Source organism: Myotis myotis, unplaced genomic scaffold (assembly GCF_014108235.1).
Source record: "Myotis myotis isolate mMyoMyo1 unplaced genomic scaffold, mMyoMyo1.p scaffold_m19_p_18, whole genome shotgun sequence".
Taxonomy (NCBI): Eukaryota; Metazoa; Chordata; class Mammalia; order Chiroptera; family Vespertilionidae; genus Myotis; species Myotis myotis.
In genome coordinates this window covers 16995109-17021803 of record NW_023416322.1, presented here as the reverse complement: position 1 = coordinate 17021803, position 26695 = coordinate 16995109, and the positions used below count along the sequence as shown (strand labels likewise).

The following is a 26695-nucleotide window of genomic DNA, read 5'->3' as shown; positions in this document are numbered from 1 at the left end:
TTAAAATCAACAAACAATAAGAGTTGGTGAAGATATGGAGAAAAGAGAACCCTCATTTACTTTTGGTGGGAATGTAGATTGATGCAGCCACTGTGGAAAACAGTATGGAGGTTCCTCGAAAAATTAAAAATGGAACTGCCTCAGGACTCAACAATTCAACTCAGCATATATCCAAATAAACCCAAACACTAACTTAAAAGAATATATGCACCCCTATGTCCATTGCAATGTTATCTGCAATAGCCAAGATATGGAAGCAACCCAGGTACCCATCAATAGACTAGTGGACAAAGAAGATGTGGCACATGTATACAATGGAATATTAGTTGGCCCTAAAAAAGAATAAAATCTTACCTTTTGCAACATCATGGATGGATCTAGAGGATATTATGCTAAGTGAAATAGTCAGATAAAGAAAGACAAATAGATATGATTTCACTTATATGTGGACTCTAAAGAGCAAAATAAACAAACAAAATAGAAACAGATTTATAGCTACAGAGAACAGACAGAGGTATTGGAGGGGAGAGGGTTTGCGGGGGATGGGTGAATAAGGTGAAAGGATTAAGAACTACAAATTGGTGGTCAGAATATAGTCCCAGGGATGTAAAAAGTATAGCATAGGGAATATAGACAATAATATTATAATAACTAGGTATGGAGCCAGGTGGGTACTTGAAATATTAGGGGGAACACTTTGCAAAGTATATGATTGTCTGTACTCTGGAAACTAATAGAAAATAGTATTGAATGGTAACTGTAATCGAAAAATAAAATAAAACAATAAAGAAATATTAGAGGTTGCCATGGCTTTGGGGGGAGAAGGGATGAATAAGAAGAGCTCAGAAGATTTTTAGGGCAGTGAAATATCCTGAATAATGTTACAATGGTGAATATATATCATTATACATTTGTCAAAATCCATAGAATGTACAACACCAAGAGTGAATTATAGTATAAACTGTAGACCTTGAGAAATCATGGTGTATTAATGTATATTCATCAATTTAAACAAATGTTCCACGATATTGATATTTTGGGAAGCTATGCTTGTGTGGGGGCAGAGTTTATGGGAACTCTGTATTTTCTGCACAGTTTTGCTATCAGCCTAAAACTGCTCTAAAAAAATAAAATCTCATTTTTAAAAAGAATTTAACTTTGATAAAAATTTCAATAATAAAACTTAAAGAAAAAATGTTTCCTATTTTATTTTCTCACTCTCTCTCTCTTTTATTTTGTGTCCAGTTCGACCAACCATATCCAACAGTGGCAGCCACCCTACTGAAATTACTGTGACTCGAGGGAAGAGTGTGTCCTTGGAGTGTGAGGTGCAGGGTATTCCTCAGCCGACAGTGACCTGGATAAAAGATGGCCGCACCTTGACCAAGGGAAGGGGAATGGAAATATTGGATGAAGGTCGCATCCTTCAGCTGAAGAATGTTCATGTCTCTGACACAGGCCGTTATGTATGTGTTGCCATAAATGTAGCAGGAATGACTGACAGAAAATATGACTTAAGTGTACATAGTAAGTACAAAGAAGCTCAGTAAGTCTATTCGTTGGCTGATATACTCTATAGTATCCTGGATGGGAGATGCGGGCTTTGAGTGTTGAGTTTTATGTATAGGCTGTTATTTTCTCTATATGCACCACTTCTCTAGATCAGTCTCATCACTTATCCTTCTGTGCCTGACCTCCCATTTCTTACCTTGCTGAAATAAGCATATATTAGATAGACTTTTAGGAAAGCATGTAGTGAGATAGATAATGGTCATCTGCAAGTATTTTTGTTCAGTGACATCTCAACTAATATTCTTTGATTCCTTGTTTTCCAAATTAGCTATCTTGGCTAGTATAAACTTAGGCTCCTTAGTGCTTACTGACGCAGCATCAGTTGGCCATGAGTCAGCTTTAATATTCTAATTAATGAGTCATAAATGTCATTAGGAATAGACCAAACATATCCGTTCTCAGGGATACCTATATAATTTGATTGCACATTTTAGGTCCATAGAAGCAATGGTAAATTTAATAGACACATTCTGATAACTTGAATCCAGATAGGGCTCTCACAAAGTACAGTATTAATATCCTGTAGTTTGCAGCTAATGTGTGAGCCAAAGCTCATGAAATCAGAACACAGAAGAGAAAAGGAATCCATCTTAAGTATCTTTTTGTTACCTTATGTTTTATTTTTAGAATTAGGATCATTTGTTAAAAAAAATTCCGCCCATAAAAAGGCCACGAATCCATATTAGAGATTTATCAGCAAAGATGAGTGACTCATAGAAAACCACTCACCTCTATTAGAATAAGAATATCAAAGTCATTTATTGCAATCAGTGGGGAAGAAGTAACATGTACTTCAGAGATGTCACACTACACTACTACTACTACTACTACGACTATTAATGTCATTGATGTGGTTACTCATTTTGCTTACTGTTGACCAAAACATGGAAGTCGTATTATTAACAATGAACTGTGTAGGATTTGGTGTTTGATATAGATTAGCTACCATCCTTTCCATTTCCTGTTTGTTTTGTTTTTGTCTTACAGCCCCTCCGAGCATCATAGGAAACCATGGGACACCTGAAAATATCAGTGTGGTGGAAAAGAACTCCGTGTCCCTGACTTGTGAAGCTTCAGGCATTCCTTTGCCTTCCATTACCTGGCTTAAAGACGGGTGGCCCATCAGCCTTAGCAGTTCTGTGAGAATTCTCTCAGGTAGTAGGACTTCTCATAATCTCATAACCTGGTTCTCTTCATGTGGCCACAATTTCTCCTTCATTTCTCATTTCTTCCTATCTTATATTTCTTTTTGATATAGCTTCTAACTATAATACCCATTGATCATATTAAGAAAAAATATTTAAAAAGTTATATGAAAAAGGGAGAATCTCTAAATTACCTCTAGATCCTTTTACAAAAGAAATCCTGGCAGTCACTTATGACTTAAATTATGGTAATGTCAGCCTGGCCAGTGTGAGTCAGTGGTTGAGCATTGACCTATGAACCAGGAGGTCATGGTTTGATTCCTGGTCTGGGCATATGTCTGGGTTGCGGACACAATCCCCAGTGTGGGGCATACAAGAGGCAGACGGTCGATGATTCTCATCATTGATGTTTCTATTTCTCCCTCTCCCTTCTTCTCTGAAATCAATAAAAATGTATATATTTTTTAAAAATTATGGTGATAATCAGAACAGTCACACTATAACCAACCAGTTTGAAAAGTAAAAAATGAAAGGAAATACTAAAATTAAAACCAGAGTCTAGAGAGATACCTGTTATGTAGTATACTTCCATAAGCAAGTATTTCACCTTATTCATGACTCTATTCTGAGTTTTATATTTACGAGATAGAATAGTTTACTGTGAGCTAAGACTTGATTATTGTAAAAGAGATGTTCAGCTTAGTCCTCATCTAATTAGATAAGAAAATCTATTAGCTTCTCCTTTATGGGTCAATTAAGCGTGGAGAGAGGTGTCTTGGGGCATGCCACAGGAATCTGCACTTGACCCCTCTCAGTAATGACTTGGACACACTAAGAAGATTCTCTTGCCAAGTCTGTGGTTAATAGAAAGCTTGGGTACTTAGAAGAATACCTAATGTGTTGAATGCAGACAACCCAAATTCAAACATACCTCGTGAACTTTTGAGTTAAACCTAACAAAATAAAAGTTAAATAAACTCCTGCACTGAAGTTCAAAAACCAAGGATGAAAATTAAGGTGATTCTTCATATGAAAAGCTTTCTGAATTGTGTTATTCATTCATTGTGCAATGACAGTATAATGTGGTTATCAGGAAAGTAAATGCAATATTCTGCCACATTAACAAAATACATTGTCTCTGGTAAGAAAAGTAAGAGACCAATTGTTCTCTGGATTTAACTCACTTATTAGGAAAACTAGAAGGATCTATTGACTATTATTTTTTAAGGAAAGTAACCATGATAGTTAATGATTACATCATAATGTAAGTCTGGTTGTATCGAACCTGGAAAAATAAACCCTGTGCATATGGTTACATAGTGAAAATTAATTCTAAATAGTTGGTTTTGTCAAGTTCCAGAGGTAGAAAGTAATGCCGGTGTATGGAAGACTCTAAGGTCAAATTTGGGTCTGAATAGAAAGAACTTTAAAAATATATATTGTTTAAAGTCAAGATGAGTTAATTTAATAGGTAGTGAATTCCTTGCCCCTAAATTGGTTCAAAAATTAAATTCCCCCCCTTTGAAGCCTTTTCAGAAAAGAGTCCTTTCTAGTGTTTGAATGATGTCTAAACACCATAGGTCCCTATGCTTCTCCAAGACCCGACTCTATAACAGGACAGGGTCTTGATGAGGAGTGAAATCTGCTATTAACCTATTTATTGCCCATAATACTCACTAACTTTATGACTTCAGGCAAGTTCCTTGATGTTGCTACCTTTAGTTTCTTTACTCACAAAGTGAAAGTATTAATAGAATCTGCCTCTTAGGGTTTTTGGAAGGATTAAATGAGTCAATATATGTAAATCAGTTAGCACAGTGCCTGCTTATATGGTAAGCATCCAATGTGTATTTGTTGTTATAACCGCAGACAGCGTGGTAAAAGGTTTGTGGTCTTCCTATTCTGGGAGACAGTCCTGGGTCCTCATTTTAATACTTTTATTTTCATGGACTCCCAGGCCTTGTTGGTCTTGCGAAATGATAGTAATGGCCAAGATTTTATTACATTTTGGTTACCCAAAACCTGAACACACTATCTTCTTATCTTGAAATTATTCTGATTTTTTACTTTATTTCCCCCCTTAATTCCCATTGGCTAAAAAAAGTAGGAACTCTTACTAAATATAATAACTACATTCGAGCTCCTACAAATGACAGGGCAGGTTAGAGCGCTGTACTCTGGCTTATTACAGATGTGCCCAAGTGGTGGTTGGGTTTTCTTTCATTTTGTTCTGCTTGACCAGCAGCTGGAAATCCCTGAGTGAACACAGTAAAAGAATTTCACCTTGTGGCGCTGCCAAAGGAGTCATTGAAGTTTTATGGTCTGATGTGTGTTGTGCAATAGATGAATGAGAATCAAATGAATGGCATGTGACTTGCTTGGTCCTTCATCTACTGCACACTTCTGTTTTATTAAGATTAGTCCTCCTGAGACGTTAAGTACAGCTTTTCTAGAAGCCGTGCTTTGGCGAAGTCTCTCTCATTGCTATGAAGTTGTGTGCCAAGAAGAGATAACTGCTATAAAAATTTAATAGGTACAAGAAACGTCTCTGTATAAGTATAACTAACTGTCAGACCCTTTTCCCCCCACTGGAGTAAGTGAGAAGACCAGGAAAAAAGAAAGATCATGAGACCCATGAGGTTGAGGTTTGCTGAGCCAGCAATGACTCATAAAAGTTGGACTGTTTTAATAGCTCTCAACTGGAATTATATTATGGTTTCTGTAATCTGAAGTAGCAGTCCGTGCTTGAATCTTTTCCTAATGAACATAAGTCTTTGCTTATGTAAATTCAGTTAGGAAAAAAGACACAATTCAGGTGATCAGCTTTGTTTGTCTAAATAAGATACTAACTTCACCTTTTAGTGGTTTGAGGATGGGAAGGTTGCTTTCAGGAAAACTCAATGATGTCCTGTTGTGTTTAAAAAACAGAAAGTTGTCGGCCAAGTGTGGCTCGGTGGTTGAGCATTGACCTATGAACCAGGAGGTCACAGGTCGTTCCCCAGTGGGGAGCCATGCGGGAGGTAGCCAGTCAATGACTCTCATCATTGATGTTTCTATCTGCCTCTCCCTCTCCCCTCCTCTCTGAAATCAAAAATATATTTTAAAAAACAAAAACTAGATAGAAACTCCTGACAAATTTAGGTTTGGTGAATATTTACATGAAAATTTCATGTTTAATCATTTTGAATTTTTAGTTTGAATTCAAGGTATTAAGCCAGTGGTTCTCAACCTTCCTAATGCCACGACCCTTTAATACAGTTCCTCATCTTGTGGTGACCCCCAACCATAAAATTATTTTCGTTGCTACTTCATAACTGTAATTTTGCTACTGTTATGAATCGTAATGTAAATGTCTGATATGCAGGATGTATTTTCATTGTTACAAATTGAACATCATTAAAGCATAGTGATTAATCACAAAAACAATATGTAATTATATATGTGTTTTCTGATGGTCTTAGGCGACCCCTGTGAAAGGGTCGTTCGACCCCCAAAGGGGTCGTAACCCACAGGTTGAGAACCGCTATACTAAGCAAAGGTATACTGGCCAGAAAATTATTACAAAATGTATGAAGTGTTGTACATTTTTCACTTACACTCTATTCCACCAGTGGTTTCAAGAACTCTGGTGTCTCTGTGCATCTCTTAGTTCCCTTGCAGGCTTTGCTTCAGTCTCACTGCTGGGCCCTCCCTCTTCTTTTGTCCTCAGATGGATTTCACTCCAACATATCAGAGTTTCAACATATCAGAGTTTCATTCTCAGTCTATATACATTTCTTGGATGAAGAATCTTTCTTCAAAGAAAACAATACAGAGAAGTTCAAAATGTAAAACCAAAAACAGAGTTGCACTAGTGAATGAGGTGACCCTCCCCCGTAAATTTTGATATAAATAATTCTAGGATTCCATGAAACTCAATTGAAAACTGGTGGCCAGACTTCATGGTTTTAGCCATTCCTTATATATTATTGTCACCCATATCTGGGCTGCTGGGATAGTCCTCTAACATTCCCATTTTATATATTCAGTGGTCAACTGGGAATTCTTTTTCTAAACATCCTGTAATAGTTATCTTTCTAAAGCACAAATCAGATCATGACCTTTATTTGTTTACATACTTCCATAGCCTTTATTGAATGCAAAGTCTCAATTCCTTAACACAGCCTTCAAGGGCTCACAGAGTCTGACCATACTCCATCTAGTTTCATCTCACCATTATCTCCACCTGCTCTGCTTATGGTACCACCCCCCATATCTACTTTCTACCTCTCCATCCTCATTCGTACTCTACTTACAGTGAAGCTCCTCATCTCCTCTGTGAGTTAAAATATACTTACCTTTGAAGTTTCACTTTACCTTTGTGAAACTCCATTTCTTGCTTGCTGTCACTTAGCATGTATTTATTTTTTTATCCATCGATCCAGGAAATTCTTCTGAATTATCTAGTATTCTGTTTCATATAGGCTTAAAACATGTGATTTTTTTAAAAATTGACATCAATTCATTGAAAGATCCTTGAAGCATTTTGACTAAATTTTCCCTACATTGAACATCACTTGGACAACTGGTAAAGTTTCAGATTTCTTTTGGAGTCACCTGGTGGTTTGCTTCTCCAGGAGGGAGAACCCTGCGGTTGATGCAGACCAGAATAGAAGACGCTGGCCAGTACGCTTGTGTCGTAAGGAATGCAGCTGGTGAAGAAAGAAAACTCTTTGGACTTTCAGTATTAGGTATTTATATAAACTGCAGTATCTAAAAAAAAAAAAATCAAATTGGCTTAAGTGCCTTCTGGAACCAGAGTTAGAATTTATCTACAGCTTGATCTCACATTTATGTATTCTTTGGCCCCTGGAAACTCTGTTGAAAAGAATTCAATGTTATAGTGATTTGAAGATAATCATTTGGGTTAAAATGGATAAAACTTTATATCTTGTTTGTTCACAATTATTCAATAATATGCTAAGACTCTCTGATAACTTGTTTAATAGGAGTGCTGCTTAGAGTAGGAAAAATAAAGGTTTAGTAAATGTTCTTACTCACTGATTTGTTGACATTTTTATCTGGACTTTATGATTTATTTTACAATAAAATTCATTATGTAATTGAATTCATGACATATTACTTTATAATATATCACAAAAATGGAATTAAAATAATATTATGACATTATTCTAGTAATCAATTAATGAGAATTTGGGGTTTTGCTTTAAATTATAGCGAAATAAAAATATGAACCTAGATCTCTCTAAAGTAACAGCCCTGTGGTAAGAATTATTACTTTTTGTGTTTGGTATTTTTTCAGTGCCACCTCACATTGTGGGTGAAAATACATTGGAAGATGTGAAGGTAAAAGAGAAGCAGGGTGTTACTCTGACTTGTGAGGTGACAGGTAAGGGCCTGAGCCCTCTGCTTCTCTGTTCCCCCCGCCCCTCACTGGTTATTCACTGCCTCCACTACATATCTTACTTAGCTGAGAAACATTCAAGCTGCTGTAATATGTATTTGAAATGAGGGGAAGGAAAGAAAAAGGAAAGACACACTGGCCTTTTCTTTCAGTTCAATAAACCAAATTTTTTAATCTACTCTTTGAATGTAGGGTTTCTCTGCCTCATCTCCTCTTATTTTGTTTTCCTCTCTGTTGGTTGAAGGCTGTACCTCCTTTTCTCTTCCTGTTTTCTCAAATTGCATTTCAAATAAATAAGTAGGAGTGTTGGTGGGAGGGTGGCATTACTGATACTGGGGATTACCCCAAAACAAAAGTCTCACCGTTTGTTAAGACATTTCATTTTCAGGTTTTTTTATTTGTGAATTTTCCAGCTTTCCTCCTGTTGCTGATTTCTAGTTTCAATCACTGTGGTCAGAAAAGACTCTTGGTATGATTTCAGTCATCTTAAGTTTGCTAAGCCTAGTTTTGCGGTCTAAGATATGATCTATTCTAGAAAGTGTTCCATGTGCCTTTGAGAAGAATGTCTACTCTGCTGTTGTTGGATGGAATACTCTGGACATGTCTGTAAGGTCTATGGTGTTTTTCAAATCCTCTGTTTTGCTATTGATCCTCAGACTGGATGATTTGTCCATTGTTGAGAGTGGGGTATTAAAATCCCCAGCTATTATTGTAGTGCTGTATACTTTTCCTTTTAGACCTGTTAGTATTTGCTTTTTATATTTAGGTGCTCTGCTATTGTGTGCATAAATACTTACTGTTATATCTTCTTGATGAATTTACCCCTTTTTCATTATATAATAACCTTCTTTGATTTTTGACCACTTTTTAAAGTCTATATTGTCTGATAATAAGTATAGCCACCCCTGCATTTTTTGATTCCCATTTTCTTTAAATATCTTTGTACATCTGTTCGCTCTCAGCCATATGTATCTTTAAAGCTTTGGTGAGTTTCTTGTGAGCATATTGCGACATCTTGTTTTTTTATCCATTCAACCATTCTGTCTTTGTATTAGAAGTTTTAATCCATTTACATTTAAAGTAATTAGTAGTAGGCAAGGACTTACTATTGCTATTTTGTTTATTGTTTTGTAGATCCTTTGTTCCTTCTTATCATGCTCTTATTTTGTGATTTAATGACCTTGAACAGTTCACAGATTCTTTCTCCTCCTTGATCAAGTCTGATTTTGATGCACTCTTTTAAAGTCTTCTATTTAGTCCATTTGTTCTTTAACTCCAGGATTTGTTTGGCTTTGTTGATGACTTCTTTTCCTTTGTTGAACTTCTCGTTTTGTTCATGCATTGTTTTCCTAACTTTGTAAAGTCGTCATTTTTGTGCTTCACTAAACTTCTTTGGGAGGACTATTCTGAATTCTTTCTCAGACAGTTCATTGATCTCCATTTCCTTATGCACAGATATTGGAGCTTTATTTGTTTCCTTTGATGGTGTCATGTTTAACTGTTTTTTTATGGTTTTTTTTATGTGTTTTTTTATGTTGGTATCTGTTCATTTGAGTAAAGACTCTCTTCTTCCAGACTTCGTAGGCTTATTTCAGCAGAGACAGCCCTTCACCAGTCAGCGCAGCTTGGAGTTCTGGACAGGTTAGCTGGTTGTGTCCTTGGCCAGGTGGAGCTCTCTATTAGGCTCTGGGTGAGGTCACTGCCTGAGCTTTGAGGTTGGGATGGGTGTTGCTGTTGTCTAGGAACAGTTGGACAGGACTGTTGTCTTTGTTCCCTGTACACATGCAGCTGTAGGATAGGCTCCATCATTGCCTGGATTCCCAGGTAAGACTTCCTAGCCGGGCAGGCCTGGTTGCTGTCCTCAGCAGTTGGGCAGGCAGTTGCTTCCCTGCCCAGGCAGGACCATAGAGCATGCTCCACAGCCAGTACAGCCGAGTCTTCCAGTTTTACTATAATATACTATCCATCTTTCCTAACATAACTTGCTTTATGGTTTTAAATTATAAATTTTAAAAAATCTCTTTGAGCAATTTAAAATTTAATATTGAACATAAGTCCCATGTTAAAATAAAAATAAAATACATTTACCTACAGGCTATAAATATTAAAGGAATGATTACTTTATATCTCTACCCATCTATAATCTATGCTGGAATCCCGGTATAAACTCAAAATATCTGCTTATTAGATGATTTAATTAAATGTTTTTCCTTTTATATAGTTATCAAGATTTTAAAATATTATTTTAACAATTAATATGAAAGCAAAGGTATCGTGAACTACATGCTCCATTCTTTTTTTAAGTGTATTTTACTCTGAAATCATTTCATTTTAATAGTCTAAGGCAGTGGTCGGAAAACCGCGGCTTGCAAGCCACATGCGGCTCTTTGGCCCCTTGAGTGTGGCTCTTCCACAAAATACCACGTGCGGGCGCGCACGTACAGTGTGATTGAAACTCCGTGGCCCATGCGCAGAAGTGGGTTTTCGGCCTGGGAGTGTCTATTTTGAAGAAGTGATGTTAGAAGAAGTGGGGGTATGTTCGCTGAGGACGTTTTTAGCAAAGGCCAGCTTAGGAGTACCCTAAATGAGTTAATAACAATGTACCTACCTATATAGTTTAAGTTTAAAAAATGTGGCTCTCAAAAGAAATTTCAGTCGTTGTACTGTTGATATTTGGCTCTGTTGACTAATGAGTTTGCCGACCCCTGGTCTAAGGTCTGATAAAAACTAATCTTCATTTGAAAATTATTTTTAAGTTTTGTACATTTTTATCATAGCATGCTTATTATTATTATACATTAGGTTATGTTTGAAATTTACTTTGGTATGAATGGTTACTGCATTGTTTCATAAATGGGATATTTAAAAAGGCAAATGAGTAAAATGCCTTCTTTCAGTTGTTACTTGTAGACATGTGAGCATAGCCAGCTCTCAGAAATGGCTTTTTGTTACAGGGAATCCAGTGCCAGAAATTACATGGCACAAAGACGGGCAGCTCGTCCAAGAAGATGACACCCATCACAGTATGTCTGGTGGCCGTTTTCTTCAAATTACCAATGCCCAGGTGTCACACACTGGAAGATATACATGTTTGGCTTCTAACACAGCTGGTGACAAGAGCAAAAGTTTCAGTCTTAACGTGTTAGGTAGGTAGAAGCATTGCTTCAAGTCTTGAAGACTCAGACATGACCATAGGCTAAATTCTCTTCTTTTTATGTTTATTAATATTTCTATCATAGGATTTCATTATTTAAGGAAGACCAGTGCTTGCAGACATTTGCTGTGTGTTTTTTTTATTTATTTTATTAATGAGTTCACACATTCATTCATTCATTCATTCATTATATTTGGAATACGTATTATGTTCTAGGTACTGTGTTTTATGCTGGGTACACAACTATGAACAAGATAGATGTTAAATAAGCAATAATAAAGTATAAATATATGTGGGTCAAAGAGAAGCAGGTCAAAAGCAAAAGGGGCTCAACCTGAGATATCCTATCCATTCTTTGAGGGACTCTGCCATTATTGGCAATTGTCTGTACTGAAATCTACGTTTGCTACCTAAGATGGCAAAGGCTACACTGTTGGTAGATCCAACAGTTATTTTTTCAGTCGGACTCTTAATGGTTTGAACACTATCACTTTCTCATTGACAGGGTTCTTCCCTAGTTACCCTTGCATACCTTTGGTTGCTCCCTTTCTCTGTCTCTTATAGACTCTTATTTAATCCGTCTCCTAACATTAAGTCCCCATCTCTTAAACGTTTTGTCCTTACTTCATTGCTCATTTTACTCCAGATATTCTCTTCAAATAATAAACTTAACTTCAAGAGGTTTGATTATCCTATAGATGGGTGACTTTTTAATCCATACCTGCGATCCAGATCTTTCTCCCAAGGTTTGGATTTCCATATACAATTTCTTGTTGGACATTTCTCTTGGGAATTCTCTTGGGCACTAAAAAGTCAAGATATTCAGACCTGAACAAACCATCTTTCACTCCTAAATGAGCAAATCTTTCTGTATTTTCCATTTATGTTGCTTCACTGCTGTTTATCTAGGTTCCCAAGCAAGAACATTGGAAATTATCTTTGACTTTGGTTTCTCATAACCCCCAAATTCTATCATCAGGTCCAACCCGTTGACTTCCTAAATATATTTTTTAGGTGCTCCCTCCTCTTTATGCCTGCTTTAAAAGTCTTTCGTTATCTTTTATGAAACAAATGGACCTGTCTCTGTTGCCCTTGCTTCCAATATTGACCCCCATGAATCCATCCTCTGTAAGTATTTCTGGCTTGCCCCTTATTGTTTATACTCTTCTGCTCCCAATGTGTTGTTCCCTCTTCCTATTTCTCTGCCTTCTTTCACCTTTTAACTAGCACTATCCTTTAAGCTCACTTTGAAATCTCTTTTAGGAGGCCTTCCTTGAGGGGAGTCCTCACACCTCAGGCCCTACATTGGATTGAATGCTATGCCTCTATATATCCTGCACCAGAGTTCCCATTATTGCCCTTATCACATTGTGTCATGATTCCTTTTTAATGTCATTCTTTCCATTACCCTGTGAGTCTTTTGAGGTTCTCACTGCTTTTGTGTAGAATAAGAACAATAATCAGTTGTTCTCTGAAATTGTTAGAGAATGGAATTACACAAGTAAGTACAATGGAAAATTAGAAATGCACAAATAGAGATTTTCTAAATATAGTTCTTTAAATTTTAAATCTTTTTTAGTATCTCCTACAATTGCTGGTGTCGATAGTGATGGCAGCCCTGAAGATGTTGTTGTTATCCTTAATAGCCCCACATCCTTGGTCTGTGAAGCTTATTCATATCCTCCAGCTACCATCACCTGGTTTAAGGATGGAACTCCTTTAGAGTCCAACCGAAACATTCGTATTCTTCCAGGTAATTAGTTTCCTTCAGATGCCTGAGGTGCATTTGTGCCATCTACTATGGTAGAAAAGCAGAATCATTGGAGTTTTGTTATTGAAGTACTTATGTTCTTGGTTGTGTTATGTTCTATTGATATTTTAATTTATAAAATTATTTGTATATGTACTGTAATGTAAGGTATCTGAAATTACTTTTTGAAAGACTAATAAAATACCTAAATAAAAAGGCAAATAAATACCACAATGTAATTAATTGCTAAAATATGTTATGTGGAATGCCAAAACAAAAAGGGGTAGAAATTTATTTCTTGTTTAATTGAGCCTTGAAAGTTAGTATTCCAATTGAGTTTATTTGTTCCTCACTAATACCTGGCAATATGTATGAAAATAGAAAGAATTAAAAAGTATGTTCACTGGCTTTAAGAAATTTACAGTCTTATGTGGAGGAGAGATAAAACATGTGAAAGTTAATTAACAACATGAATGCATGAATACTCATGGGTTATGAATAGTCATGGGGCATGATTAATGGAATAGTCACAAGTTTTAGAGGAGTCACAAGAAGGAATGGCCAGTGTGAGCTGAAGTGATTAGGAAATGCTTAGCTGCAGTCAGAACTTGAACCAGACCTTAAAGAAAAGTTATAGAAATTCTTTGTTTGGAAATGAACTAGGAGAGATTTCAGATCCATCGCAATGACTAAGGTGGGAAAGGTATAAAGTGAAAATAGCCTATTTATGTGCAAGTAATAATAATTATACTCCTCCCTCCCAAACGAGTGGAGACAGTGTGTTATATGTGTGTTGTGTATGTCTGCTACACAGAGGGGGGCAGGTAGGAGGAAAGGTCAGGAAGGAAGGTTAGAGTCATGTTTTGAATGCCTGGATTAAAGAGTTTTGACTTTACTCTTTAGTCAATTGAGAACCATTGAAGATGTTTAAGGAGAAATGTACCATGATAAAAACTGTATTTTAGCAAGACCAACCTCTACTGATAGGCCAGGTAGATGGGAAGGAGAAGATGACTAAGAGGGAGAGACCTCGTTATAAAGAGAGTGAAATAGGGACCTTAGCTAGACTGAGTACAGAGGCATGGGAGAATCAGAATGAGCCTGAGGTGGTCATGCAGCAGCCATCTGTTTTGTACTTTGTCTTGTGTTCAATACCTATTACAGAATTGGCATATAGAAGAAAAATATACCAATAGTAAGAATTAAAACCTTGGTAGTTTGTGCATGCTCTGCCGCCGCCGTAATTTCAAAGATTCTTTGGTGTCCCGTGATTTTTCAGGAGGTAGGACTCTGCAGATCCTAAACGCACAGGAGGACAATGCTGGAAGATACTCCTGTGTAGCCACGAATGAGGCGGGGGAAATGATAAAGCACTACGAAGTGAAGGTCTACAGTAAGTTCTGAGAGAGCACTATGCTTCATTTTTCCCCCAAGTTGTCTCACTCTTCCAACTCTGTTTTTATGGGTCCATAATTATTAATACTCATTATTAAAGTTTGATGTTTATGGAGCTTGCTTCATTAAGATGGATGTTAAATTAAACATGGTGCCCATGACCTCGATTGCTTAACGATGTAAAGGGCCCGATCAGTCTGCTCACAAATATCTCGGAGAATTTTTCAGTGGCACTTCCTTAAGTTTCTCTGTTTTTCCTTCTGAATTACCCTCTGGGCTAAGTTATAGTACTTTTGTGCATAAAACTGTTGTTTGAATACATATGCTCTCATCAGCAGTGTAGGATGAGTTCATCAGTGTCTTTGGACAGATCCACTGTACATTGACCTATAAATAGAAAGCAAAGCTAGCCATCAAACCTCAGAGGGAAGGTAGGGGAGGGCAGGGGTAAAGGGGAGAGATCAACCAAAGGACTTGTATGCATGCATATAAGCCTAACCAATGGACATAGACACCAGGGGGTTGAGGGCATGAATCGGGGGAGGCGGGGGACGGCAATGGGAGGGATAAGGACACATATGTAATACCTTAATCAATAAAGGAAAAATAAATAAAATACATTGAGGGAAAAAGCAAAGCTAATATGAGTATTAATAATACCAACATATCAAGATTTTGTTTTTGTTTTTTTAAAAGGGAGAATATCTTTCTGATTGTCTTTGGTTCTTTGAGTTGGTCTCTTTAATGACCGATAAAATGCATTTTATGGGTTATGCTCACACTGTGTCTGGGAACCTGACACCAATGCAGCTAACTGTTCTGGAAAGGACATTAGCCTCGTTGTCAGTGTTATAATGACAAAGGGAGAAAGATATTTTCCTTCATAATCTGTATCTGAACACGACCCTTTCGTACGACCCTATATTGGGTTCTTGATGAAAGGGAGCATAGAAAATGCTTCAGTTATTTCCTTGTTTTTTCTTGTAAAGTGATCCTCCGTGTGATTTTCATGGTATTCCATGTATTTGAAAGAACCAGTGTTTAATGGTTTAATATTTGTTTTTATGCAGTTCCACCCATAATCAATAAAGGGGACCTCTTAGGACCAGGGCTTTCCCCTAAAGAAGTGAAGATCAAAGTAAACACCACCCTGACCTTGGAATGTGAAGCCTATGCAATTCCTTCAGCCTCTCTCAGCTGGTACAAGGATGGACAGGCCAGTCACAAGATTTTTCATTTGCTAATGGTTTCTTACCGATTAAAGTGGTCAATTAAACAATAATACTAGTAAAACAGACACAAGTAACTCAGAGAATCAATGTGGTCTTAAAACTAGCACAATCTCATGCTCCTAAGAATATAAATCTGCAAAAAAAAACAAAAAACCAAAAAACTTTAACTGTGTTCAACAATATTAGTATTATTCCATCATTGACAAGGGTTGTCTTTGTGTACATTAGCAGTTGTCCATGAAAATTCAACCACCTTCCCACTGGGGAACGGTTTTAGTGTTCTTTGGTTTTACATAGTAAATAAACTTCATAGAGAAGAAACACAAAAAAAACAGTGCTAACCCAGCTTATGACAGGCATAACATGGGGACTGAGCTTCATCAGAACTTTCTGTAAACATCTTTAACTCTTTTACAAAAGGTAACATTTTTAACCTTCCAAGATGCAGGGGAAAGCTAGATGTAATGATTAAGTGCCCAACATAATTAATTAGGGGCAATGAGAAACTTTTAAAGAAAAAGCACATCTTTCAGTTATGTGATCTCTCAGACCACATACCCTCATTTCTCATTCTTCTTCCACGCATCTTTTAAAGAAATATATGCTGGTGTTTAAACCAAAATAGATGATTTTTCGTTGCTGTGCATATTGTGCTTACTAAGCTGATCTTTGTCCTGTTTTACACAAAATCAACCAAGTGGTCAGTTACATCCAGTTGTGGCAGTTCGGGTACGAGTCATGCTTTAAGATGCAGAAAGATATAGCTTTATTTTTTCAGATCACAGATGGATTTTGCAATACTGGCAACTAAAAAAAATCATCTCATAAAATAAGCAAGTTTCATCTGGAAGCCATTACAAAAGGAAAAATAAGGAACTCCCACCATGTTCTGTTTACAGTTTCTTTCCTAAGTGCAAGCACACTTCATGGTACAGTATTAAATCTATAGGAGTTTACTTGTTAATTCCTTTCACCTGCAAATCATATTTTATTTCTAATTTTATCTAAAGGCTTTTCATTCATTGTGACTACTACACATGCACACACACACACACACATAAACACAAGCAAACACACGCACACATAAAAATTTGATAATGATTAGAATTGCACTAGGAATAAGACAGTTTTGTGTGGTTTTGAATTTTATACTGAGTAGTTAAATTACAGTTTCAAACACAGACTCTGAAATTGATCCAATTGTTATACTTTAAGCTGTTAAATTTTTTAGGGTTTGGGATTGGTCCCCTTGAATGTGTACAAAAAAAAGCACTCTGGTTTTTGTTCTTGTTGTTTATTTCCCATATCCTTCTGTTATTTCATTCTTCAGATAAGCAACACCACTGGAACAAAACAGAGATTTTGAGAACATCACTAAAAATATAGCCAATGTTAGACCCAAAAAGTTTTGAGATAGCATTTGGGTTTTATTTATTCACACTTTAAAGTTTTTTCTTTAGCATAGAAATTTTAAATTATCCTACTTTTATATTCTCCATTAGCATTCTACATTATTTTTTGATCATATCATATTATTGGCAAGACTTTGTTTTAGGTGAGGAGGGTGCAGCTATGAAGGAAAAATAGAAAGATCTCTGTTCATATGAACTTTAGGGAGTCAAAAACTAAACAAACATAACAGTAAAATGCATAATGTACCAGATGGGGTAGATGTTGTGGAGAAAATTCAGTCAAGAAGAAGAAAAGTGAGTGGGGGGAGTGTGATCTCTTATTTATACAGGGAAGGCCTCGCTGATAAGAAAGTAAAGGAAGCAAACATCAGATATGAGAGGAAAATATGCTAAAGTAGAGAGAATCTCAAGGGCCAAGGCCCTCAGACATCTTTGCTGGAGTGCAGTGACCCATGAGTGCCGGAAGCTGGTCCATCCTTACTGCTTGACACAGTCGCTGCAGGAAAGAAACATCTGCACAGCATATGTTTCAAGGGACCTGGCATATATGGCATACTGTTCTTAATATGTTTGCTCCCCTTCTTGGCGCTATGTGTTTTAACCAAGGTCACCTCTCCGAGAAAGGTTGTTTCCCCAGGTAGGGATTTTTCCCTGAAGTTAGGGAGGGAATAAAACACCTTAACTAAATGCCAGGTGGGTAGTTAATCACTTTAACTACGAACAATCACACTTAAGCTACATAATCTTTACTCCCTGGAATGGAGATAAGAAAGGCCCTAACCTTTGGAATAGAAATTGCTAGGATTAAAATCAACTGGTATAAATACAGATGTAACAAGACAATAAAAAACAGAACCTGGCTGGAGAACCAGTACAGAACCTGGCTAGTCTGCTGATCAACTGAACGCAGCCTCCATGTCCTTCATTCTTCGCTGACTCTGTCCACACCTTTGGGAACCCCTGGACCTGCTGGGGCTGGACCCCAACAATTGGTGCCCGAACAGCCAGGGTTGGCCTCCCCTGAGGCCGGGAAGTTCTCTGGCCACGCGGTCCGAGGGCGGCCCCCTTCACTTGCACCATGGTCCGAAATGCAGAAAAGGCCATGACGGCCTTAGCAAGATTTCGCCAAGCTCAATTGGAAGAGGGAAAAGTGAAGGAACGAAGACCCTTCCTTGCCTCAGAATGGACTGAGTTGCCCAAAGCTGAGAAGTGGAGACGACAGATCATTGGAGAGATCTCTAAAAAAGTGGCTCAAATTCAGAATGCTGGTTTAGGTGAATTCCAAATTCGTGACCTGAATGATGAAATTAACAAATTGCTAAGAGAGAAAGGACACTGGGAGGTCCGGGTAAAGGAGCTGGGTTGTCCTGATTATGTAAAAGTTGGCCCTAAAATGCTGGATCATGAAGGCAAAGAAGTCCCGGGAAATCGAGATTACAAATACTTTGGAGCAGCAAAAGATTTGCCTGGTGTTAGAGAGCTATTTGAAAAAGAACCTCTTCCTCCTCCAAGAAAGACACGTGCTGAGCTCATGAAGGCAATTGATTTTGAATACTACGGTTACCTAGATGAAGATGATGGTGTTATTGTGCCTTTGGAACAGGAATATGAAAAGAAATTCAGAGCCCAGTTAGTGGAAAAGTGGAAAGCAGAGAGAGAGGCTCGGCTGGCAAGAGGAGAAAAGGAAGAGGAAGAGGAGGAAGAAATCAACATCTACGCTGTCACGGAGGAGGAGTCTGATGAGGAAGGCAGCCAGGGGAAAGGAGGTGAAGATGAGTAGCAGAAGTTCATCGCCCATGTCCCTGTGCCATCACAGCAAGAGATCGAGGAGGCACTTGTGCGAAGGAAGAAGATGGAACTCCTCCAGAAATATGCAAGTGAGACCCTGCAGGCCCAGAGCGAAGAGGTCAAACGACTCATGGGATATTAGGGCTGAGTGAGGGTGCTCCCTGGGTCTGGAAACCTGTTGGAAATTCTTCAGCCCCAGCTGGCCCTTGCATTAACCTACAAGATTCTGTTGTCCTGGGACTACAGACTGGCAGGCTAGTGCGGCATACTGTTCTTAATATGTTTGCTCCCCTTTTTGGCACTATGTGTTTTAACCAAGGTCACCTCTCTGAGAAAGGTTGTTTCCCCAGGTAGGGGTTTTTCCCTGAAATTAGGGAGGGAATAAAACCCTTTAACTAAGTGCCAGGTGGATAGTTAATCACTTTAATTACGAACAATCACGCTTAAGCTACATAATCTTTACTCCCTGGAATGGAGATAAGAAACGCCCTAACCCTTGGGATAGAAATTGATAGGATTAAAATCAACTGGCATAAATACAGATGTAACAAGTCAATAAAATACAGAACTTGGCTGGAGATCCTGGCTAGAGATCCTGGCTAGGCTGCTGATTAACTAAATGCTGTCTCCATGTCATTCCTTCTTCGCTGACTCCGTCCACACCTTTGGGGACCTCTGGACCTGCTGGGGTTGGACCCCAACACATGAGGACACAGAAGAAGATTAATAGAATGCCAGATTATACTGCTGGTAGACCAGTTGTCCTTTATTCTGATGGGAAGTCACTAGAAAATTTTAAATACAACAGTGATATGCTTTGATTTAAGGTTTTAAAGGGATTATATTGCTTCTGTATTGAGAGAACAAAAGAATGGTCTAGATTGAGTTTATGGTAGTGGTCCAGAAGAGAGTTGATGGTTTCTGGTATGAAGGTGGTAGCAGGATGTGAGGGGAAGAGAGTTTTCTTTTAATGGGGGAAGTTACAGTATGTTGTATGTAGATTGAAATAATCTGGTGGAAAAGAATAAATTGCTGATGATGTAGGTAAGAGAGGACACAGTTGCTGGAGGGATGTCCTTGAGTAGACCAGGGAAGCTCATAATGGACAGAGACTGATATTAACCAGGGTTAGGGAAGTAAAATAAAGGGACAGAGGCAAGGGAGTTGAGGGTTTATACAAGGATCGATTGCCATAGTAGACTTCTCTGGGTCAGGAGGGAATGGAGATCAGGAGGAGAGTAAGAGGCACTGATAACATTGCAAGGCCCGTGGATTGTGGGTCCTCCCAGGGGATCAAAAATTTATTGGAGTTGGGATGCTAGAAGTGACTTAGAAAGTTAGGAGGTGGCGGTCAGAGAGTGAGAACGTGAAACTGAGACTATGAAGTGGGGCAGTTATGGGTGATTATAAGGTCTAGGTATGACTTACCTGTTGAGTGGCTGAGAGAGGGTTGAGGACAAACAATTAGAGAAGAGGTCACAGCATTGGATGCACACAGCATTGGATAACTATGTAGATACTGAAATCACGAAGAATTATGAGAAAAGTACCATTAGACGAAGTGACATTGATCCAGGAACTAAAATCTTCAAGGAATAAGAGGGAACTTAGTGTAAACAGGAATATGTAGAAGATGAAAAATGCCCTATTAACTGTAGGTAATGTTATCAATAAAACATCATAATATAAATATCTGTGAGTTAATATTCCATTAAGTACAGTAATACTTTCAATAAAACATCATAATATAAATATCTCTAGGTTAAAATTTTTTATTTATGAAGTGATGATGATATTTCTAAATGAACAGTGACTTCTACATGAAATCAGATTATGTTAATGCCCTCAACCTTTCATTAAAATGCTCTAGCATTTTTGACAAAATATAATAAAAGATATGCTTTTGAGTATTTCACATAAAATTTAATTCTGTTTATTCTGAATTATACAAATTATCAACAGCATGGTCTCTTAGAGGATTTATTAGAGTACTTAATGCTAACATTAATTATAATTGAATCACAGCCCCTTAAATCAGATGATCATGTTAATATTGCTGCCAATGGACACACACTTCAAATAAAGGAAGCTCAAATATCAGACACTGGACGATATACTTGCGTGGCATCTAATATTGCAGGTGAAGATGAGCTGGATTTTGATGTGAATATACAAGGTAATACTGATGTGCTTATTGTATATCATTTAATTTACATGATATGTCTAAGCAATGAAAAAGAGATTTGGCTTGGTTTTATTTTAAATAGTTTCTTCTCTGTTGACAATAATATGAATTCATTATTGAAAACCTGGACTTGAGTAATTAACAAAGAAAAAAATAATCCCATTATTCAGGATTACTTTAGTTATTTTTATGTGTTTCCTTTTGATATTTTTCCTTCTGTTCTATTTTGTAAATGTAAACTGCAGTTACAAATTAGGATCACATGATCCATACTTCTTTGCTACATTAGTTTTCCCCCAATGTTATATCATGAAGCTTTCTTTTTTTAAATTTTTTTTTTTAATCCTCACCCTAGGATATTTTTTTCCATTGATTTTTAGGGAGAGTGGAAGGGAGGAAGGGAGGGAAGGAAAGAGAGAGAGAGAGAGAAACATTGATGTTAGACATATTGATTGGTTGCCTCCGGCAGGAACTAGGCCTAGGACCGGGGATCTAACCTGCAGCCTAGGTATGTCCCTGACCGGGAATCAAACAAGTAACCTTTCTGTGTGCAGGCTGCCGCTCTAACCACTGAGCACACAGCCCAGGGCGTTTTCTTTTTTTCTTGTCAAGTAGCATTTATATGGAAAGAAAAGATAAAATGCAGAATTTAAAGTAGTCAGACTTGGAATAGAATGATGATTTTTGGCTTCTAAAAACTTTGTGGCTACAAAAAAAACCTTTGATTTGGGTAAATTACCTAAATATTTTAAACCCCAGTTTCCTTGTTTTGAAAATGAATGTTTTATAGAATGTGGTGACTATTAAATAAGATAAAGTATGTAAAACTCTTAGAAAAATGGTTAAGAAATGACACCTGCTATTATTGTTGATAGTTACTCTCAACATGATTTTTTTTCTATGATTTTTAATAACTATACCTGTTTTAGCACTTGAGTATCCAGGTATTTATTTAACCTGATACCTGTTATTGAATGTCTGAGTCATTTCCAAGTTTTCATTACTTGTATGTAATGTTTCACTGGGTGGTTTTACATATAACTTTTGTATATCTTTGATTTCTTTCATTTATTCGTTACCAATAGCGGAAATTTTAGGTCACGTGTTACGCACATTTTCAATATTTTTGATGTACAAGCAAATCACCTTCCAGAAAGTTTTTATGTGTTCCCCAGAAAAGTTTGAGATTATCCTACTGTTTTAGTTAATGGACTTATTAATCTTGACATCATAACTCCTTTAGCTTTTTTAGTAAGAGAAATTACTGGAAAATGCTCTCGACTGAGCCACTATTTTTTAATGGCTCTTCAAAATATGTTTCTCCTGCTATGATGGCATTCCTTCGCCAGGCTTGTTCTAGTAGCTCCTTGCTGAGCGCAGGCAGCATTGACAGGGAAGGGGAGCAGGGGGTGAGCATAGCATTCAGAGCCTGTACTTGTTCTTCCCAGGGGAACCAGCTCCAGCTTCTGTCTCCTACTTTTCTGGCTCACAGCTAGAGCTGGTAGGTGTAGAAATACCTGAAAATATTGTCACACTGTCTAATTTATTACATTTATATATCACTCTCGTGAGAACACAGCCAAGGTCTTCGTTGAATGGATTGAAACTGGCATGCATATGTGTCCAAACTCCCATGTCTTTCCTCCGTAGTTCCTCCAAGTTTTCAGAAACTCTGGGAAATGGGAAACACGCTGGATACCGGCAGGAGTGGAGAAGCCAAGGATGTGATCATCAACAACCCCATTTCTCTCTACTGTGAGACAAACGCTGCTCCTCCTCCCACGCTGACGTGGTACAAAGACGGCCGTCCTCTGGCCTCCAGTGATAGAGTATTGATTTTACCAGGTAAGGACTGCTCTGAACAGGGTGAAAGTCCGAATCTGTGCCAGATGTGCTTCTCTCATTTATTAAGACCAGTTGAATTGATTGACGTCCTGGCCATGTAATTTATATGACACCAGCTGCCAGATGTCACAGCTGTTCCTGTCGCTTCAGGTTGAGAATTTGGCACCGGATAGAACCCCTTAGTTAATCTTCAGATCTGCTGCAGGATCGTTCTATCAACTTAAGGAAGTCATTTGCCTTCCCTGTGCCTTTATTTTTCTAATAGTGTCATGAAATAGTCACTTAGGTTTCTATACATTAATGATAAATTCTAAAATATATTTACGAATAGTTGTACTCAGTTTATTAAATGCATTTATCATAAAACAGTAGTAAAGATTATTAGTTTCAAGTATTTTAGTTATTGATGGAAAAGGAGATATTTAAATTGTTGTGAGATAGTAATATTTTCAAGGCCTCTATTCACTTTTAACAAACATTAAAATAGGCTCCTCAAACTTTATCAAATTGTATACTTAAGATCGGTGCATTCCACTGTATGTAAATTTTATCTTCATTAAATAAGAGAATGTCTTGAAAAAATAATAGATACAAAATAGAAATGGCAGCTAAATATAATAAGTGATCCTAAATTGGATCTGGGCTTGAAAACAAATAGCCATAAAAGACAATATTATAATAATAATGACATTTGACTGTGCACTCTGAATTCAATAGTAGTTTTGGATTGATTTCACATTTTCTGATTTTGGTCATTATATTATAGTTATATAAAGGATTATCCTTTTTTATGAAATATAAATCCATGGGTATTTAGGGATAAAAGCACATCATGTGTCCTAGTTACTCTCAAATGGTTCAAAGAAAGATTACATAGATACATAATATATATAACACATATGACCGACCATGTATATATATATATATATATATAACAAAGATAAAACCAATGGAATAAAATATACAGAATTGTAACAATTTATATACAATTATTATAACTTTTCTCTATGTTGGAAATCATATTAACAAGAAAAATTAATACACGGTTATTCTTTCAAGATTGTATGCATAATGGTGTACTGTATGCCTTTTGCACCATTGGCTATTATTTTTCTGAAGCCTCTACTTGCACGCAACCGTGTAAACTTCTTTATGTGTGTTCCAACTATAAAGCAGGAAGTTACTACAGAGTAACATTTCACATGGAACATGATGAGGGACACAGAGCAACATTCCTGCCTTAAGGAAAATCCACACAAGCTATTCATTTCTCAGGAGGTCTCACTCATATACGGGCTCACTTTTCAATAATTCAGTGTTTGTGATGAAAGTGATATGTGGGGATTAAAATGGAACCTGGAAAGAAAATGCAAGGAAGTTATTAGACCTGAAAAATCGTACCTGCTTATGAGCAGCATTCGCTCTAAGACTGACAGCAGTAAGCACATTAGGATATATTTCCAGGTGGGAGAGTGCTGCAGATTCCCCGGGCTAAGGTAGAAGATGCCGGGAGATACACGTGTGTGGCTGTGAATGAGGCTGGAGAAGATTCCCTTCAATATGACGTCCGGGTACTCTGTGAGTTTGTTTCCGTTTGTTTATTACCCATTCTTTTGCTCAAACATATTTTTGAGGAGCTAATGTTTGCAAGATGTTGAGCTAAGTATCTTAAAGACTATAAAGATAATCAGAAACTGATAGTTCTCCCATTGAGTTCATTGTCTTATACAAATTGATAGCATATTGTTTAAGACTCCTGAAGTATCAACCAAAAAAAAGAGAGAGAGGGAGAGAGAGAATTCAATGACTTATGAACCTGAAAAGTCCTCAGGTCGCAGTCTGACTTCCTTGGCTCAAAAGAGTTTACCAGACTTAACCTGTCTCTTGGCTTTGTTTTTCTCTATTAGTGTCATTCTCAGGTGGAGGGTCCTTTTGCTTGGAAAGTTGGCCCCTTGAAGCTCTGGTCTTACATCTTCCTAGTTTCAGAGACAAATGAAAGCTTTTATTTACAACTGAAGTCCCGGAATCAGATGTCCATGGCTTTAACTGGCCAAGTATGAATCACATATCTATCCCTGAACCAGTGACAGAAGCCAAGAGGCCTATTGATAAGACCTACTTCAGATTTCTCTGATGATTAGTGACACTGAGCACCTTTTCATGTTAATCGGCCATCTGTATGTCCTCTATGGAGAAATGTCTAGTCAGGTCCTTTGCCCATTTTTTTATATATCACCTCAGGCAAGGGAAATAAGAGAAAAAATAAAGAGGTGAGACTACATCAAACTAAAAAGCTTTTGCACAGCAATGGAAACCACCAACAAAATGAAAAGACAACCCGCTGTATGGGAGAACATATTCACCAGTGATACACCTCATAAGGGGTTAATGTCCAAAATGTATAAAGAACTTATAAAATTCAACACCAAACAAACAACCCAATTAAAAATGGGCAAAGGACCTGAATAGACACTTCTCAGTTTGTTTTTTGAGAGACGCGAATACCAGAAGACTGCATCTGCATTAAACGTGCCATCTTTACTGATTGCTAAAGATAAGAGACTGAAACGTAAAATAACTAAGCTTTTTCTAAACAAGATAAAAACATTACTTACCCTGTAACTACATTTCTGCATTCACAAGCAACCAACACATGTGTTCCTAGTTTATTTAACATTTCCATTTATAAAAATCACATGGGCAATATGTGATTTTTCATAACTGACTAGTCTAATGTAAACACGAACCTGGATTCACAGTATTACTATATTAAATGAGAATGAATATATGTCAGAAAATGTAGAGCATGACTTCTCAGTCTTTAATGTGCATAAGGATCACTAGGAGAGGTTTTGTTGTTGTTTTTGTTTTTAATATATGTTCATTGATTTCAGAGAGGAAGGGAGAGGGAGAGAGAGAGAAGCATCAATAAGAGAGAATCATTTATCGGCTGCCTCCTGCATGCCCCACACTGAGGATCGAGCCCACAACTTGGGCATGTGCCAGGATTGGGAATCGAACTGTGACCTCCTGGTTCTGTGGTTGATGCTCAACCACTGAGCCATGCCAGCTGGGCTAGGACAAGTTTGTTAAACCATGAAGTTCTTGGTCCCTTTTAGGAATGCTGATGGAGGAGAGCTAAGGTGGCCCCCAAAATTAGCATTCCTATCTAAGCTCCCAGATGATGCTGATATCACTGATACTGAGGCTGGGGAAACACACTGAGGAGCCCAGACAATTCCCTTGCAAATGAGACCAAATCTGTACATTTCTGTAATTGATCTGGTTTATCTAGATGACCAAATAGACTTGACTATAGATTCATGCAGATGAATGGAATGGGCTGAGAGAGAAAGCAAGACAAGATATTTTGGAGAATAATTTGCGATTGACTTAGAATGAAAATATAGGAAGGGTTAGTCCAGGGAAGGTAAAGAGAGGGAAGAAAATCAATCCAAATTCACACAATCTGAATCTCCGCTAATTTATTAAGGATCATAGATTCTTCTTCAAGTTTGGCTCAATTACCCCACAATTTTTTAAATTGTCAGAAAACTAGAATCATTTAGAAAAGGCCTCGTTTCCTGTTATTACCTTTTTGCTGCCATCACTTATTAGTGCCGCCGGTTATCAAGGAAGCAAACAGTGATCTCCCTGAGGAGGTCACCGTGCTGGTGAGCAAGAGCGTGCGGATGGAGTGCCTGTCGGGCGGCAGCCCTGTCCCGAGGAATTCCTGGCAGAAAGACGGGCAGCCCTTGCTGGAAGATGAGCATCATAAATTTCTGTCCAGTGGAAGAATTCTGCAGGTAAAAG

General features: G+C 37.5%; 2 protein-coding genes across 2 annotated transcripts in view; both read left to right on the top strand.

The window, feature by feature from the left end:
* Positions 1–26695, top strand: part of HMCN1 (hemicentin 1) — a 377912-nt gene that overhangs the window by 260420 nt on the left and 90797 nt on the right. The window contains exons 45-56 of the mRNA XM_036343707.1: positions 1246–1527; positions 2560–2727; positions 7334–7447; positions 8020–8106; positions 11076–11267; positions 12855–13028; positions 14305–14418; positions 15491–15636; positions 20878–21028; positions 22688–22882; positions 24347–24460; positions 26501–26688. Of these exons, the coding sequence (XP_036199600.1) occupies positions 1246–1527; positions 2560–2727; positions 7334–7447; positions 8020–8106; positions 11076–11267; positions 12855–13028; positions 14305–14418; positions 15491–15636; positions 20878–21028; positions 22688–22882; positions 24347–24460; positions 26501–26688 (1925 nt within the window). The remainder of the gene's footprint in view (positions 1–1245; positions 1528–2559; positions 2728–7333; positions 7448–8019; positions 8107–11075; positions 11268–12854; positions 13029–14304; positions 14419–15490; positions 15637–20877; positions 21029–22687; positions 22883–24346; positions 24461–26500; positions 26689–26695) is intronic.
* Positions 18083–19048, top strand: LOC118673171 (pre-mRNA-splicing factor ISY1 homolog). The gene is given in 1 exon segment (XM_036343706.1): positions 18083–19048. A coding segment is annotated over 1 exon segment (852 nt). The 5' UTR covers positions 18083–18142; the 3' UTR covers positions 18995–19048.